Raw genomic sequence first — 18,216 nt, forward strand, 5'->3', positions numbered from 1 at the left:
GTACAGTATGGCGCACACACACCTATGCACGCAGATCTCAGCTGGGACGCGTCAGATGTACGGTATGGCGCACACACACCTATGCACGCAGATCTCAGCTGAGACGTGTCAGATGTACGGTGAATGACCATGTTCTCTTTCTCCTTAGCTGTACCTGGGAGTGGTGCTGGCGGTAGTCGTCTTCCTCACTGGCTGCTTTGCCTACTACCAAGAAGCTAAGAGCACTAACATCATGGCGAGTTTCAATAAGATGATCCCACAGGTGAGCGCACGTCCAGCTGGCAGATTGTGTTCTCTGTGTATGAGAGAGCTCCTGGCATAGGAACCTATATAGCATTGGCACCAGGTGTAACCATTTATTACCTGTGATCCACACTATCTGTGTATGAGAGAGCTCCTGGCATAGTAACCTATATAGCATTGGCACCAGGTGTAACCGCTCATTACCTGTAATCCACACTATCTGTGTATGAGAGAGCTCCTGGCATAGGAACCTATATAGCATTGGCACCAGGTGTAACCATTTATTACCTGTGATCCACACTTTCTTTGTATGAGAGAGCTCCTGGCATAGGAACCTATATAGCATTGGCACCAGGTGTAACCATTTATTACCTGTGATCCACACTATCAGTGTATGAGACAGCTCCTGGCATAGGAACCTATATAGCATTGGCACCAGGTGTAACCATTTATTACCTGTCATCCACACTATATGTGTATGAGAGAGCTCCTGGCATAGGAACCTATATAGCATTGGCACCAGGTGTAACCATTTATTACCTGTGATCCACACTATCTGTGTATGAGAGAGCTCCTGGCATAGGAACCTATATAGCATTGGCACCAGATGTAACCGCTCATTACCTGTGATCCACACTATCTGTGTATGAGAGAGCTCCTGGCATTGGAACCTATATAGCATTGGCACCAGGTGTAACCGCTTATTACCTGTGATCCACACTATCTGTGTATGAGAGAGCTCCTGGCATAGGAACCTATATAGCATTGGCACCAGGTGTAACCGCTTATTACCTGTGATCCACACTATCTGTGTATGAGAGAGCTCCTGGCATAGGAACCTATATAGCATTGGCACCAGGTGTAACCGCTTATTACCTGTGATCCACACTATCTGTGTATGAGAGAGCTCCTGGCATAGGAACCTATATAGCATTGGCACCAGGTGTAACCACTTATTACCTGTGATCCACACTATCTGTGTATGAGAGAGCTCCTGGCATAGGAACCTATATAGCATTGGCACCAGGTGTAACCGCTTATTACCTGTGATCCACACTATCTGTGTATGAGAGAGCTCCTGGCATAGGAACCTATATAGCATTGGCACCAGGTGTAACCGCTTATTACCTGTGATCCACACTATCTGTGTATGAGAGAGCTGCTGGCAAAGGAACCTATATAGCATTGGCACCATGTTAGCTGTGAGGACTTCATCTATCTTGGCTGCTGCATCATAACCTGCTCAGTTCTCATTCACCTGGTGATCGGATCATTGCGCGATCCACACTATCCGAGTCCCCAGACCATAAATTAGACCCATGACATGTATGTAGGAGAATTCTATATATATACTTTGTAAGGAGCTGCGGACCCCTTGTGGCACCATATAAATGAAGGATTCTAATTATATATACATATATACACACACACCTTCCTATAGGATGACGTATCAGTGATGGAGGCTTTGCAGCATGTACATGGGGCCTATGATACATTCTAGGCTTCTGTTTGTCAGAGCACAAGGTGATAGTGTCAGATCTTCCAGCCTCTCTCTTCCTCCGATGGAACATAACATCACTCTGCAGTTACTGTGCCCAGATTGTCTGCAACACAATAGGGACAATATGTTACTATTACACATGTTGTTGTCATATAAGCTCCTGTATCTGTCTGCTTCTAGCAAGCCGTTGTCACCCGAGATGGGGAGAAGTTGGAGGTCCCAGCCTCCGAGCTTGTGGTAGGAGATCTGGTGGATGTCAAAGGGGGAGACCGGATCCCTGCAGATCTCAGGATTGTCTTTGCCCAAGGCTGTAAGGTAATCGGCTCTTTATCACGCGGCTATTTATTTATGTCATAAGACCGGAGTGTAATAAAGATGTTAGAGGGAAATATGTATTTTTGAAATTTCGGCACTTCTCACAGAGAACAGAAATGTTTCCTACATTCCGGAGATTTTCCTGACTGATTGTTATCTTAGTGTTTCTTATGTAAAATCCCTAGCGAGAGCCTCAGATTCTCCTGCATGTACAAAAGATCTGAGGATGCGACGGACGACCGGTTTGAGCGCGCAACGCATTGTGATAATGGGTACACCCTGCGTGATTTGTCGTTCCCATGCGTCAGAATCAGCCAAATCATTAAAAAAATAGTCTAGTACAGAAGTTCCCAAACTTCTAACAATCACGGCGCGCTAGTGACTCTGCTTTGTTTTCACGGTGCCCCTAAGCCAAAAGTTTGTTATTAAGAAATATTTTAAAAAATGTAGTAAAGTGAAGTAAATTGTGCTGACCGGTCATCCTTAGGGTCAGTTATGTGGTGAGGACGGGGATGTGCTGACCTGTCATCCTTAGGGTCAGTTATGTGGTGAGGACAGGGATGTGCTGACCTGTCATCCTTAGGGTCAGTTATGTGGTGGGGACAGGGATGTGCTGACCTGTCACCCTTAGGGTCGGTTATGTGGTGAGGACAGGGATGTGCTGACCTGTCATCCTTAGGGTCAGTTATGTGGTGAGGACAGGGATGTGCTGACCTGTCATCCTTAGGGTCAGTTATGTGGTGAGGACAGGGATGTGCTGACCTGTCATCCTTAGGGTCAGTTATGTGGTGAGGACGGGGATGTGCTGACCTGTCATCCTTAGGGTCAGTTATGTGGTGAGGACAGGGATGTGCTGACCTGTCATCCTTAGGGTCAGTTATGTGGTGAGGACAGGGATGTGCTGACCTGTCATCCTTAGGGTCAGTTATGTGGTGAGGACAGGGATGTGCTGACCTGTCATCCTTAGGGTCAGTTATGTGGTGAGGACGGGGATGTGCTGACCTGTCATCCTTAGGGTCAGTTATGTGGTGAGGACAGGGATGTGCTGACCTGTCATCCTTAGGCTCAGTTATGTGGTGATGGACAGGGATGTGCTGACCTGTCATCCTTAGGGTCAGTTATGTGGTGGGGACAGGGATGTGCTGACCTGTCATCCTTAGGGTCAGTTATGTGGTGGGGACAGGAATGTGCTGAGCTGTAACCCTTAGGGTCAGTTATGTGGTGGGGGACAGGGATGTGCTGACCTGTCATCCTTAGGGTCAGTTATGTGGTGAGGACAGGGATATGCTGACCTGTCATCCTTAGGCTCAGTTATGTGGTGAGGATGGGGATGTGCTGACCGGTCATCCTTAGGGTCAGTTATGTGGTGAGGACGGGGATGTGCTGACCGGTCATCCTTAGGGTCAGTTATGTGGTGGGGACGGGGATGTGCTGACCTGTCATCCTTAGGGTCAGTTATGTGGTGAGGACAGGGATGTGCTGACCTGTCATCCTTAGGGTCAGTTATGTGGTGGGGACGGGGATGTGCTGACCTGTCATCCTTAGGGTCAGTTATGTGGTGAGGACGGGGATGTGCTGACCTGTCATCCTTAGGGTCAGTTATGTGGTGAGGACAGGGATGTGCTGACCTGTCATCCTTAGGGTCAGTTATGTGGTGAGGACGGGGATGTGCTGACCTGTCATCCTTAGGGTCAGTTATGTGGTGAGGACAGGGATGTGCTGACCTGTCATCCTTAGGGTCAGTTATGTGGTGGGGACAGGGATGTGCTGACCTGTCATCCTTAGGGTCAGTTATGTGGTGAGGACAGGGATGTGCTGACCTGTCATCCTTAGGGTCAGTTATGTGGTGAGGACAGGGATGTGCTGACCTGTCATCCTTAGGGTCAGTTATGTGGTGAGGACAGGGATGTGCTGACCTGTCATCCTTAGGGTCAGTTATGTGGTGAGGACGGGGATGTGCTGACCTGTCATCCTTAGGGTCAGTTATGTGGTGAGGACAGGGATGTGCTGACCTGTCATCCTTAGGCTCAGTTATGTGGTGATGGACAGGGATGTGCTGACCTGTCATCCTTAGGGTCAGTTATGTGGTGGGGACAGGGATGTGCTGACCTGTCATCCTTAGGGTCAGTTATGTGGTGGGGACAGGAATGTGCTGAGCTGTAACCCTTAGGGTCAGTTATGTGGTGGGGGACAGGGATGTGCTGACCTGTCATCCTTAGGGTCAGTTATGTGGTGAGGACAGGGATATGCTGACCTGTCATCCTTAGGCTCAGTTATGTGGTGAGGATGGGGATGTGCTGACCGGTCATCCTTAGGGTCAGTTATGTGGTGAGGACGGGGATGTGCTGACCGGTCATCCTTAGGGTCAGTTATGTGGTGGGGACGGGGATGTGCTGACCGGTCATCCTTAGGGTCAGTTATGTGGTGGGGACAGGTTTGTGCTTCTGTTTGTCCACATATTTACATTACATTGACCATAAATAACTTGATTTGGTGCTGGACCACCAACCTGAGGCACCCCTGCAAGTGTCCTAAGGCACCCCGGGATGCCATGGCGCACAGTTTGGGAACCACTGGTCTAGTGTGTAGCCAGCATTACTCAGAGGCTGTCGCATCTCTCTGCAGGTGGATAATTCATCTCTTACAGGGGAGTCGGAGGCCCAGAGTCGCTCCAGTGAATACACAAATGAAAACCCTCTTGAGACCAAGAACATCGCCTTCTACTCCTCCACCTGCCTGGAAGGTAATGGCCTGAGGTTGTGTGTGTGACAGGGCAGATACCTGACACAGCACATTATAGAGAAGATGATCTATCAGTTATAGGGCACTTAGTGCACCCAGCCGCAGATACCTGACACTGCACATTATAGAGGTGATCTCTCAGTTATAGGGCACTTAGTGCACCCAGCCGCAGATACCTGACACCGCACATTATAGAGAAGGTGATCTATCAGTTATAGGGCACTTAGTGCACCCAGCCGCAGATACCTGACACAGCACAATATAGAGAAGGTGATCTATCAGTTATAGGGCACTTAGTGCACCCAGCCGCAGATACCTGACACAGCACATTATAGAGAAGGTGATCTATCTGTTATAGGACACTTAGTGCACCCAGCCGCAGATACCTGACACAGCACAATATAGAGAAGGTGATCTCTCAGTTATAGGGCACTTAGTGCACCCGGCCGCAGATACCTGACACCGCACATTATAGAGAAGGTGATCTATCTGTTATAGGACACTTAGTGCACCCAGCCGCAGATACCTGACACCGCGCACTATAGAGGTGATCTATCTGTTATAGGACACTTAGTGCACCCAGCCGCAGATACCTGACACCGCGCACTATAGAGGTGATCTGTCAGTTATAGGGCACTTTGGGCCTGATTCAGAGCCGCTCGTAAGTGGACGCTCGTTCGTTCCGACCGATGTTCGCACAACTGCGCATGCGTACGGATTTTAATACGCATGCGCGAACCAGTCAGTGCGGCCGAAAATCGTTTGTTCGGTAAATAGCGAATGCCTGCTATTTTGAGTGACAGGAGGAGGCGTATGTGGGTGGTAACAGGGGAAGGTGCTTGAAAACGGGAGTGGAGATCAGAACGCAAGCGTGCTTAAAGGTCAAAATGGGCGTTTTATGGGTGTGCATAATTAATACAGCAGCGTCATTGACCACGTCACTGGGTTATTTTATAGCCAGAACTGCTCGCAAGATTGTGGTAGGAAAAACCAACCACAAGAATAGCGAGCAGTTCATACGCTGTTCGATGTACTCAATTAATCTAATAAATAGCGGACATGACGTACGGTGCGAGCGGCCAGGGGGCGTCTTTTTCAAAATTACGACCGCAAGTTTTGTTCGCTCATTCAGACATAGAGGCGTGAACAGACCGCAAAGTGCGAACGGTTCATTTGAATAGCCACCCCTTTTTAATGAACGAGCGAGCGCAAATAGCGTCCGGCTCTGAATCAGGCCCTTAGTGCACCCAGCCGCAGATACCTGACACAGCACATTATAGAGGTGATCTATCAGTTATAGGGCACTTAGTGCATCCAGCCGCAGATATCTGACACAGCACATTATAGAGGAGGTGATCTATCAGTTATAGGGCACTTAGTGCACCCAGCCGCAGATACCTGACACCGCACATTATAGAGGTGATCTATCAGTTATAGGGCACTTAGTGCACCCAGCCGCAGATACCTGACACCGCACATTATAGAGAAGGTGATCTATCAGTTATAGGGCACTTAGTGCACCCAGCCGCAGATACCTGACACCGCACATTATAGAGAAGGTGATCTATCAGTTATAGGGCACTGAGTGCACCCAGCCGCAGATACCTGACACAGCACATTATAGAGAAGGTGTTCTCTCAGTTATAGGGCACTTACTGCACCCAGCCGCAGATACCTGACACAGCACATTATAGAGAAGGTGATCTATCAGTTATAGGGCACTTAGTGCACACAGCCGCAGATACCTGACACCGCACATTATAGAGGTGATCTCTCAGTTATAGGGCACTTAGTGCACCCAGCCGCAGATACCTGACACCGCACATTAGAGAGAAGGTGATCTATCAGTTATAGGGCACTTAGTGCACCCAGCCGCAGATACCTGACACTGCACATTATAGAGGTGATCTATCAGTTATAGGGCACTTAGTGCACCCAGCCGCAGATACCTGACACCGCACATTATAGAGAAGGTGATCTATCAGTTATAGGGCACTTAGTGCACCCAGCCGCAGATACCTGACACCGCACATTATAGAGGTGATCTATCAGTTATAGGGCACTTAGTGCACCCAGCCGCAGATACCTGACACCGCACATTATAGAGGTGATCTATCAGTTAAGAAACCAAAGATTTCTACCATTTTGCTTATAACCATAAATAACGCGTTTTGCTTTGATGAGTTTTGTTTCCTTGTTTAGGCATAGCTAACGGTATAGTGATAAACACTGGCGATCGGACTATAATTGGCCGGATTGCTACGCTGGCATCGGGGGTAGGCAACGAGAAGACCCCCATCGCTGTGGAGATAGAACACTTTGTACACATTGTGGCAGGAGTAGCTGTTTCTGTTGGCGTCATATTCTTCATCATTGCCATGTGCATGGGGTACTCCGCCCTCTACTCCATCATCTTCCTCATTGGGATCATCGTGGCCAACGTGCCCGAGGGACTTCTGGCTACAGTGACTGTGAGTACCCCTCCTCCTCCTGGGCGTTTCAGCCAGTGTACTGTACATATTCTGCCACACCCACAGGTGGCCACTCTCCATTATCCTGAACAGAGTAAGAGCCACAGAGGGATATAACTGAACAATAAGCTGGAGAAGTCTTAGGCCATGCTAGGACGTGTAGTGCAGATACAATACATGAACAGTCCCAGCCCCAACACATTATACTTTATCAAAGTTATGCAACAGTCACTAACATCGCTTTCTGCATGGTTCCTCTACCCCTGCCATTTACCAATCTGAACACAGGATATCAGAGGTATCTCCTGCATTAGTCCAGCCTCTGCTGCATTCCTCAATTTAACCAGCTCCGGAAAGTAAGGATGGCCATCGACCATGATTCAAAATCATCGATGGTCTATGACCGATGTAGAATGCTTTTACCATCGATGGCAGAGAGCCACAGACTCCATTGATAATCGATGGACGAGTGGGAGTGATGATTGTTTTTTTTTCCTGGACTGAGCTTAGCCCCGCCCCCTGCGCTCTTTCAGCTCCACCTGCTTTTTGATTGGCCCACTGTTCCCCCAGCAGTGGTGGCCATCGAGGGGTGCAAACCATGGATGTTTCACCAAACATTGGTTATTACCATCAATGGCACACAACTAATCAATGGTAACCATCTATGGCTACCCCACCGGTGGTCATCCCTACCGTAAAGCTTAGCTTTTCAGTGTTTGTCCCTCCCCGTTGGCGAATGTAGATAGGAGAGAGAGTCGCTGTTCTGATCCCCCCCCCCAGCAGCCTCCGGGCTCCCCCCCCAGTTCTATCACAATAACATACTGCGCAGAGTCGGCAGTAACGTGATAGCTGTGACCTTGGGATCACCATGATAATATAGTACCAATAATCTGTAATAAAGGTGTCTGTCCTCAGTCTATCACTTATATTAGGCTATGACTACTCCTATCATAATATAAGGGAGACTTCTGGTGTCCTCAGCCATCTCCGGCTGTTCCTGCTCCCAGCACCTCACAGACTGGTAATATATACGGCTCAGTATCCCGCTGAAACTGGGATCCCGTACACTGTGACCTGGACCGTTATGACGCCGCTTCAGAGATATGAGTAACCCTTTCCTGCCTATAGGTCACATGACACACAGTAATGGCGACAGACTGGTCCGTTTGTTTTGTGGCAATCATTGTACAAGAATTCCGACCAGACTGATCTTCCCCCATAAAGCGTTTTTTTACTGCCCGTCCCCACATTACCGAATCCCATATACAATCCTTCCGGTGACTGTACAACGCCATAAACAACACTGCACCAACATGTACAGTACATCTCTTCCTACCTATACAGTAGCTGAGGAATCCTGTGGTCATATGTACATACCCAGAATAATCTCTGCCCCCCAGGTCACGCTCTCCCTAACCGCAAAGCGCATGGCCAAGAAGAACTGTCTTGTGAAGAACCTGGAGGCTGTGGAGACTCTGGGCTCTACCTCCATCATCTGCTCTGATAAAACAGGGACCCTGACACAGAACAGAATGACTGTAGCCCATCTCTGGTTTGATGACCACATACATGCGGCCGACACTAGCGAGGACCAAGCACGTAAGTGTAGGAATACGACGGCTGCGGTTCCCGATCGGCTGGGAATTTCTCAGTCCACTAGAACCCTGAAGAGCTCAGGAGCCGCTGCACTCGCTGATATGTAATATGTGCGTTATCACCAGAGGACTGAATACAACCTGCGGGGTCAGGGGCAGCGTGGGAAATAATCGCACGTAACTCACTGTGATATGTGATTAGCTGTAACATTGTGGCCCCCAGTTATTTAATGGTCGCATTTGCGGTGTGATCTGCCCATGACATTGCCGCCCATAACCGCATTGCAATATGCGATTATATCATCTTGGACACACGCTCCGAAAGGATCCCATCCCTGCGATGTGCCGGAGAGCAGCTGCGCATGCTCAGTAACGCGGACTGCACATGTGCTGCGGCCATAGCCGGGGAGGTTTCCTGAGTTTCCCTCCGCCGGCTAATTACGCACAGTGTAGCCCATAGACTACAGCGCATTCCAGATGTTGGTAAATTTGGCAGCATCGCATCCCCCATAGAAACCTACGGGGGAGACGGCTCCCAGCGGTAATGGAGGAATCACAGCAGGTATCGGAGATATCGGTTGCGGTCCCTCCTTAATACATACGGGTAACCGCTGATTTCGGGAATCTCATTGGGCTTGTTCTGTTCTTCCAGATCACTCTTTCGAGAAGACGTCTGAGACATGGGATGCGCTGTGCAGGATCGTATCCCTGTGTAACCGGGCTGAGTTTAAGGCTGACCAAGACGATGTACCGATTATGAAGGTATGTATATATAATGTATCCAGGTGGCAGCGTACCGGCATCGCTGGAGAATACAGATAATGCCCAATCCTCACCCTGCTTCCCTCCTGCAGAAAGTAGTGGTGGGAGACGCGTCTGAGACCGCCCTACTGAAGTTCTCCGAGGTGCTGACGGGAAACGTAATGAACATCAGGAATCAGAACAAGAAGGTGGCTGAGATACCGTTCAACTCCACAAACAAGTTCCAGGTAGGAGATAGGAGTAATGAGTCTCGCACCTCCGCAGCCGCCACAGTGCGCAATGTAACTAGCGACTGGTTTGTATTTCCAGCTGTCGATACACGAGACGGATGATCCACACGACAGGAGGTTCCTGCTGGTCATGAAAGGCGCCCCGGAGAGAATATTGGAGAAATGTTCCACTATTATGATTAAGGGGAGTGAGCTGCCGCTGAGTGAGTCTATAAAGGACTCCTTCCAGACCGCTTACATGGAACTGGGAGGACTGGGCGAGCGAGTACTGGGTGAGATCACATGACTTCATTAACGTTGTGTTCACGTTGTTACAAAGAGTAGGGCCCCATTTATTTGCACTTGCAATGCGATCTGGCCATGATATTACCGCCCCGATCGCATTGCAAGATTGTATTACTCAGCACTTGCAGGTAGAGGGGCTTCAAAAGGAGCCCGTCCCTGCGATGAACCGGAGAGCTGCCGCGCATGTGCGGCGACCATTGCCAGGGAGGGTTCCAGAGGAACCTTTCACCGGCCAATTATGCAGTGTGGCAGTAGCTGCGGGGGGCAATCTCTGAGATGCATGGCATTCCTGATATTGGTAAATCTGGCAGCATCGCATCCCCCATAGAAACCTATGGGGGATGCAGCTGCCTACGGTAATGGAGGGATCGCTGCAGGTATCTGAGATACCTGCTGCGGTCCCTCCTTAATACATCCGGGGCATACTAAATATTTTCGGACATAGCCGCAAATATAGAATGATAAATGGGCCCCTAAAGGTGAAAGCAGCCGCAGATACGCCTGTCAGGAGTGCTCGGACCCCTGGAGCGAAGATCCGAGCTGGTGATGACCATCGGCACGGACACATGCAGTGTAATGAATAAGAATAACTGGAATAATAATCATCATCATCATCATTGTAGCAGTGATAATCATTCAAACATTTCAACATTGAACCTCTTTGCTACAATGAACTCCATTATGTTCCATCCTGGGGCTCTAGTTGCCGTAAGCAGAGCGAAGGCCGCATGAACGGTCAGTCACGTTGGAATAGCCATAGCCTAGTGTCAGTCGCAGCTTTTGTGGAGGGACTCCAGACTTGCCCTGCATTAGCAGCAACCAGCCCAGGCTATGAGCAACCTGACACCAAAATAGGGGTAAATACCATATCCCACATGTAGAACTTTGTACAATTCTTGGGAGTCTATCTGACATTGGGAATTGCTGCATCTTCTTGCATCTCCCCGCAAACAGATTCATGTAAGTGAGACTGTTCTGTTATTATTTGTCATTTTTGTGTAGAAGAAAATTATTTGCTTAGGCCTTTATTTGTATGTCATTCTTATTCATTTTGTATATACTTTAAGTATTGTATTTTTCTTCTATTAAACTTCATTTAATAAGATTGGTCTCTGTGATTCTTATCAAATCCATGTTGCCTGTGGATTTGGCTTATCCATGCTTCATATCTGTACTACAAGGTTATTATTTGGGTAATGATAACTTGAACTTAATTGTAATTGCGTAGGGAGATCAAATACTTCCTTCTTGGAGCGTGTTGCTCCTGAACCGACTTCTGTGGTGGGAATTATATTACTGGGAAACGAATAGTGTGTGAGAGAGATACTAGGGAGTGTAGTCATTTCTGTAGACAAATCAGATGTTTTTTATTATCTGTGTGTCAGACCCACGTAGGCTCAAGTGAGTATCTGCTACTATGATGATTATCCAGTTCCCACATGGGGCCTAGATTAAATGTATTCTTATTTGTTACACTGCGAATGTCCTTTCTGATGGTCATCTTGGCAAAGTTATGGACACCGCTTAGAGATTGGAGCATCTTGGAACTGCTCTCAGTGACCTCCATAATGTATAGAATACAACATCCATTATACTGCACAGTCACTGCGGCCCCCTCTCACCTAACCACTTATTTCTGCTCCTAGGATTTTGCCACGTGTACCTCCCAGAAGACGGGTATCCTTCGTCCTACCCATTTGACACGGAATCCATGAACTTCCCAACCGAAAACCTTTGCTTTGTTGGTCTCCTATCCATGATAGATCCACCTCGCTCCACAGTGCCAGATGCTGTCACAAAGTGCCGGAGCGCAGGGATCAAGGTAGAAATGACAAATACGTGCGTCCGTCTGAGATCTGCAAGAGTTATATTACCACAGTCTGGATCGGGGCGGTGGTATCCTCCTGATCTAACGTACGCCAACACACAGGCATTACATGTTATTATCGGGCAGCACGGATGGTGTAATGGTCAGCATTACTGCCTCACAGCACTGAGGTCGGTTGGGTTTGATTCCCACCACGGTCCTGTGTAGAGTTTGTATGTTCTCCCTGTGCGGGTACTCCGGTTTTCTCCCACAATCCAAAAATATACTGATAGTTTAATTGGCTCCCAACAAACAAATTAACCCCAGTGTGTATGTGTGTGAGCGTGTGTTAGGGAATATAGAGTGTAAGCTCCACTGGGGCAGGGACTGATGTTATTGGCCAGATATGGTCGCGATGGTCAAGACCATCGGGCTTGCGACGAGACCCTTGTGGTAGGGTCTCGTTGCCGCAAGCCCCAAAGAGATTTCGGCTCGAACAGAGCCGAAAGCTCTCCCACAGACATCACTTGTGATGTCAGTGGGCCGCTCCCAGACGGTAGGCGTTCTCATGGGAACGCCTCTGTCTGGGCAGCCACCCCCCTGACCCGCCCACCAAAGGGGGCGTGCTGTCACTCAACATCGACAGCACGCTCCCTTTGGTGCGAGACCCGGAGCGACGGATTCCCCGTCGCTATCCGGGTCTCGCGCATGCGCACGATGGAGCCGGCTCCGTCGTGCGCATGCGCTCTGGGCCACCATCGACCCGGTTGCGAACACTCAGTGCTTGTGACCGGGTCTGAATCAGGCCCAATATACATAACTGGTATATACTGTAAATAAATGATGTTGCTGAATGCACTGTATTTTCACTCCACATAGGTTATAATGGTTACTGGTGACCACCCAATCACTGCAAAAGCTATAGCCAAAAGCGTTGGTATTATTTCAGCTGGGAGTGAAACTGTGGATGATATTGCCAAACGCCTGAACATTTCCTCGCAGCAAGTGAATAAACGGTAAGATAACGCGCACAATCCGGGCCTCTACTGTCACAGAGACGACCTCTCTCTTCTTAGTACATACAGTGTTGCCTAGAATGACAGCCAGACCTGCACATAGATTGAAGCATATAATGGGGTCTATTCCGCAAGAGTGACGATGTTGCACAGAATATTATTATCGGGTAACATCGTCATGAGTTTTTATCAATCATGATACTTTATGGCAGCTATTCAGCATTATTTTGTGCAGGGACAGCGGTTGCGGTAACATACTGTCCCTGTGATGTCACAGAAGGGATTGTATTGGGGATTCCGAAAACTATCCATTCTGTTTGTTCCTCTGCGCAGGCTCAGTCATGCGCTCGGGAACAGTCTCTGTCCCTGCTTGCGGCGACCACCGACGGGGTAAGTACATCTCCAGCCTGTCCAAACTAATTGGCATGTGTATACAGGCATTATACTAGCCTGTATACATGTATATTTATTTATGTGCAATTATATTTAACATTTATATATACATGTTAAATATAATCGCCATTTATATATAAATGTTAAATATAAATATAAAGTCTGTATACACGTCAATCACACAGGTTTAACAGGATCTAGGTGGACTTACCTGTCCGCGGTCACCGGGAAGCAGGGACGGAGACTGGGTGGAGTTACAACATGCTGCAAGGACTTATGGGAAAATGTCCTTCTGTCCCTGCAGTGTTCGGGATATTTAAGTATTTTCTTCATATAACACCATTCTGAGATGGCGTTATATAAAGGAAATATTTTTCGAGTGGTTTAACGATAGCGATAATCCTTATTTTTCCCTGATACAGTGAGGCAAAGGCAGCCGTGGTGAATGGCGGGGAGCTAAAGGACGTAACTCCCGAAGAGCTGGATGACATCCTCGCCAACCATTCGGAGATTGTATTTGCTCGCACCTCGCCGCAGCAGAAGCTGATTATAGTGGAAGGCTGTCAGAGACAGGTAAGAGAGTCTCCTCATTACCCTGCGTCTGCGCGGTAACCATGGGTGACATTATACAGATGAATAAATCCGCCACTATGCGGAATTCGGGCTACAAGTGATAATGAATCGTAGACTACCAGGAATCTCCATTCTCTGTTCCAGAACTTTGTGGTCGCGGTGACAGGTGACGGTGTCAATGACTCGCCAGCCCTGAAGAAGGCAGATATTGGCATCGCCATGGGCATAGCTGGTTCAGATGCTGCGAAGAACGCTGCCGATATGATTTTGCTGGACGATAACTTTGCCTCCATTGTCACCGGAGTTGAAGAAGGTAACACATCATCCCAGGACACTGGTAAATGTATTTCCAGAGAAAGGGTTAATCATAGTTCAGCCCGACCAGGACTAATTGTTCTCAGTGTTGAAGGGTTTCTGACTTCACCCAACAGGTTCTGTGGCTGAGGCTTATCAGCAGTTTCCATCGCAGGAACATAAAAACTTGTAAAACCTACAGCTGGATTTGCAGGTTCCTCTAAGAATCCCCCAGGGCCCAAACTTCAGGCTCCAGTAACTTGTAGTGTTAGGAGCAGTGATAGCGGCTGTACAGCCCCGACCTCACACTGTATGGCAGACAGGACATCGTACGAGCACAGCGTTAGTGTTAGGAGCAGTGATAGCGGCTGTACAGCCCCAGTCTCACTTACTGTATGGCAGACAGGACATCATACGAGCACAGCGTTAGTGTTAGGAGCAGTGATAGCGGCTGTATAGCCCCAGCCTCACTTACTGTATGGCAGACAGGGCATCGTACGAGCACAGCGTTAGTGTTAGGAGCAGTGATAGCGGCTGTACAGCCCCAGCCTCACTTACTGTATGGCAGACAGGGCATCGTACGAGCACAGCGTTAGTGTTAGGAGCAGTGATAGCGGCTGTACAGCCCCAGCCTCACTTACTGTATGGCAGACAGGGCATCGTACGAGCACAGCGTTAGTGTTAGGAGCAGTGATAGCGGCTGTACAGCCCCAGCCTCACTTACTGTATGGCAGACAGGACGTCGTACGAGCTGCACTTTTCTCCTATTACACACCTCTGGTATCGCCAATCTCTCAATAATTGTTCCACTTTGCAGGACGTTTAATCTTTGATAATATTAAGAAATCGATCGGATACACCTTGACCAAGAACATCGCCGAGCTCTGCCCCTTCCTCATATACATCATCGCCAATGTTCCACTCCCTATTGGCACGATCACCATCCTGTTTATTGACCTGGGCACAGACATTGTGAGTATACATGTAGCCTGAATACTTTCACATTAAAGCCATACATTGGAAAGGAACCAGTAATAACCATATTTTGCAGGAATAAATAACACATCACTATAATGTATTTACGCAGGAGTCTTCCCATCTACACATGACATGGGTAACGCATGGCGCCGTGCCACCATTTATTAAACCATAAGTGGCTTACAGCAAAGATGGGAATCTTCCCCCCCCCCACCCCCACGCACGACTGATCACGTGTAACCGTAACACACGTGTCAGATTTACATCAATGTCATACGGGCTCCGCTTTCCTGGCTCCTTAAGGTGAAGGGTTTAGCAGGAACCCTCCCAGTGGTGTGAATAATGGACGCAGAGAACCCATTGGGCGCAGCGAATGCCGCCAACGACAACGGCCGCCATTTCTGATGCACATTTCTTGTTGCTGTTTACACAGATCCCTTCGGTCTCATTCGCCTACGAGAAGGCGGAGAGGGACATCATGAACCGGAAGCCGCGCAGGAAGAATGTGGACAGATTGGTGAACCAGCAGCTGGCGCTATATGCCTATCTACAGATCGGTGAGTAATTCCAGCCACGCCACGGCGTATACCGGACTTATGCCACAAATCTGCCTTCTGAACACAGACGTTCCTGCTTACAGGGATTATCCAGTCCGTCGGAGCCTTTGTTTGCTATTTCACCGTTCTGGCTGAACAGGGATTTCTGCCCTACACCGTAATCGGTCTGCGGGTCTCCTGGGAAGACGCTACTAATCAGGAACTGGTGGACAGCTTTGGCCAGGAATGGGTAAGTTACAGTATGAAGCCAAAATACATCAGGAACATCAACACCCAGCCAATGAGTCGTCAGGCCTGGCAGCCATGTTGTCACGTGACGCAGGAATGGTGGGCGCACATGTCATCAGCGTTAGACTCTACAGAGATAATCCTCAACCGCTATGAATTGTTGCTGATCGCACCCTCATTAACGCACGGTGCTTTCTCGTCCGTCCATATAGGCCATATAAACCATGAATGAGTTTATGAACAACAAATAGGGGGGATGTTCCTTTAAATTTAAGGTTCCTACATGGCTTTCCCTGCATTCATCTGCAAGAGGTCCATTCCCGTTCCTTAATTTTGGACAGACTTGGTCCACCAGCACTAATACCTCTAAAGCTGCCTACACTCTTCTTCCTCTGATCCCTTGTGGCCTATGTTTCAGACCTTCGCTCAGCGGCAGTTCCAGGAGTGGACGGTGTACACCGCGTTCTTTGTCAGTATCGTCGTACAGCAGCTGGCTGATCTGATCATCCGAAAGACCAGGAGAAATTCCTTCTTCCAACAGGGCATTTTTAGGTAAGTTGACAACTTAACATTAGGGTGAACGTGCATCACCAGTGTTGTCACCAGTGTACGGTGTTTTATGTCCATACAGACACACCCGGGACTGTGGCTCCGATGGAGGCTGCCGGCTAGGACACTGTTATTATCGCAGTTTTCTGCGGTGCATTCACATAGTACAGAGGGGCACGGAGGCTGTCAGGGAGGATACGGAGGATCCCTTACTAGTGGTTTTGGATAACGAAATTGGCGTTCACTACTGGGACCAAGCTCGAAAAAGCAAAACTTTTCAGAGCTTGTATAATTAGACCAGATTGCACTGAGAATAATGGGGCCAGTTTCCTTTACTCTCCTACATTTATCATTTCTTAAATCAAACGGAACCTGCCATTCTCACATGATTTGGGGGAGGAATGATCGGTTCCTCACTGACAAAAGTGCACAACTGTCTTTGGAAACGCTGTGCGGTGTTGTCACAGGAGAAGGCACCAGAGCAGCGCAAAGAGAAGAGACCTAATTGCGGGGGCACAAAGCCAAAGACTGCGCCACTCCCGGGACCAGATTTAATTTGGTTGGCGCCTTCCTGCTGCACAAAGGCGGAGAGGCACATTTCTAGGCTTACTGTGGGAGACACATTGGCCCTGAAATCACCAGCAACGACCGGGAACGAAAGTGGGAAGAGGTCGGACTTTAGATGGGACTTTAGCACATGGAACCTCGCCTGGCGAACTTGTAGTTTGAGGGGGAGATGTACTAAGCTCTGGAAATGATAAATTGGAAAGTGATAAACGACTAGCCACTCAGCTCCTAACTGTCATGTTATAAGCTGTGTTTGAAAAATGACAGGAGCTGATTGGCTGGTAGTTTATCACTTTTTAATGTATCACTTTCCAGAGCTTAGTACGTCTGCCCCTAGAGTTAATGTGGTCCTTAATGTATTCTGAGCAAATAAACTTTCCAAACATTTAAACCCGGGTATTTAGCACTGAATGTCCTGAGGTTTTCTGTATTTAAAGCAAGAAAGAATGAAATTACTAAAGAAAGAGTAGTTATCTATTTATCAAGTTAATTTTATAATAATAATAAAAAAAACAATGTAGAAATGGCATGTACTAATAGCACAATGCTATTGTGAGTTCCCCTTGGTACATAGCAGGGATATTTTCATTAAAAATGAAAATATCTTCCGCAATATGGATCCTTAATAATCACTGCAGTTCCGTGACCATTAATACATAGGGCCTTAAGTCACACAAACACTGGCGAGGAGAACACGGTCTGTACACTACAATCCAAGACTCCTGACTGTACACTGGTAACCAAGACTACTGACTGTACACTGGTATCCAAGACTCCTGACTGTACACTGGTATCCAACACTCATGACTGTACACTGGTATCCAAGACCACTGACTGTACACTGGTATCCAAGACTCCGGACTGTACACTAGTATCCAACACTCCTGACTGTACACTGGTATCCAACACTCCGGACTGTACACTGGTATCCAACACTCCTGACTGTACACTGGTATCCAACACTCCGGACTGCACACTGGTATCCAACACTCCTGACTGCACACTGGTATCCAAGACTACTGACTGTACACTGGTATCCAAGACTCCTGACTGTACACTGGTATCCAACACTCCTGACTGTACACTGGTATCCAAGACTACTGACTGTAC

The 18,216-nt window shown here is 48.2% G+C and overlaps 1 protein-coding gene across 1 annotated transcript in view; it reads left to right on the plus strand.

Annotated features, from left to right (window-relative positions):
• LOC148513467 (potassium-transporting ATPase alpha chain 2) overlaps positions 1-18,216 on the plus strand; it is a 70,887-nt gene that overhangs the window by 31,863 nt on the left and 20,808 nt on the right. Inside the window, exons 5-20 of the mRNA XM_088481751.1 lie at positions 149-262; positions 1,925-2,059; positions 4,685-4,802; positions 7,004-7,272; positions 8,673-8,871; positions 9,520-9,629; positions 9,722-9,856; positions 9,939-10,131; positions 11,791-11,966; positions 12,831-12,967; positions 13,783-13,933; positions 14,078-14,246; positions 15,045-15,199; positions 15,639-15,762; positions 15,846-15,991; positions 16,409-16,542. Coding sequence (XP_088337877.1) covers positions 149-262; positions 1,925-2,059; positions 4,685-4,802; positions 7,004-7,272; positions 8,673-8,871; positions 9,520-9,629; positions 9,722-9,856; positions 9,939-10,131; positions 11,791-11,966; positions 12,831-12,967; positions 13,783-13,933; positions 14,078-14,246; positions 15,045-15,199; positions 15,639-15,762; positions 15,846-15,991; positions 16,409-16,542 — 2,465 coding nt within the window. The remainder of the gene's footprint in view (positions 1-148; positions 263-1,924; positions 2,060-4,684; positions 4,803-7,003; positions 7,273-8,672; positions 8,872-9,519; positions 9,630-9,721; positions 9,857-9,938; positions 10,132-11,790; positions 11,967-12,830; positions 12,968-13,782; positions 13,934-14,077; positions 14,247-15,044; positions 15,200-15,638; positions 15,763-15,845; positions 15,992-16,408; positions 16,543-18,216) is intronic.

Source organism: Taudactylus pleione, unplaced genomic scaffold (genome assembly GCF_031769625.1).
Source record: "Taudactylus pleione unplaced genomic scaffold, aTauple2 ptg000278l, whole genome shotgun sequence".
NCBI classification, from domain to species: domain Eukaryota; kingdom Metazoa; phylum Chordata; class Amphibia; order Anura; family Myobatrachidae; genus Taudactylus; species Taudactylus pleione.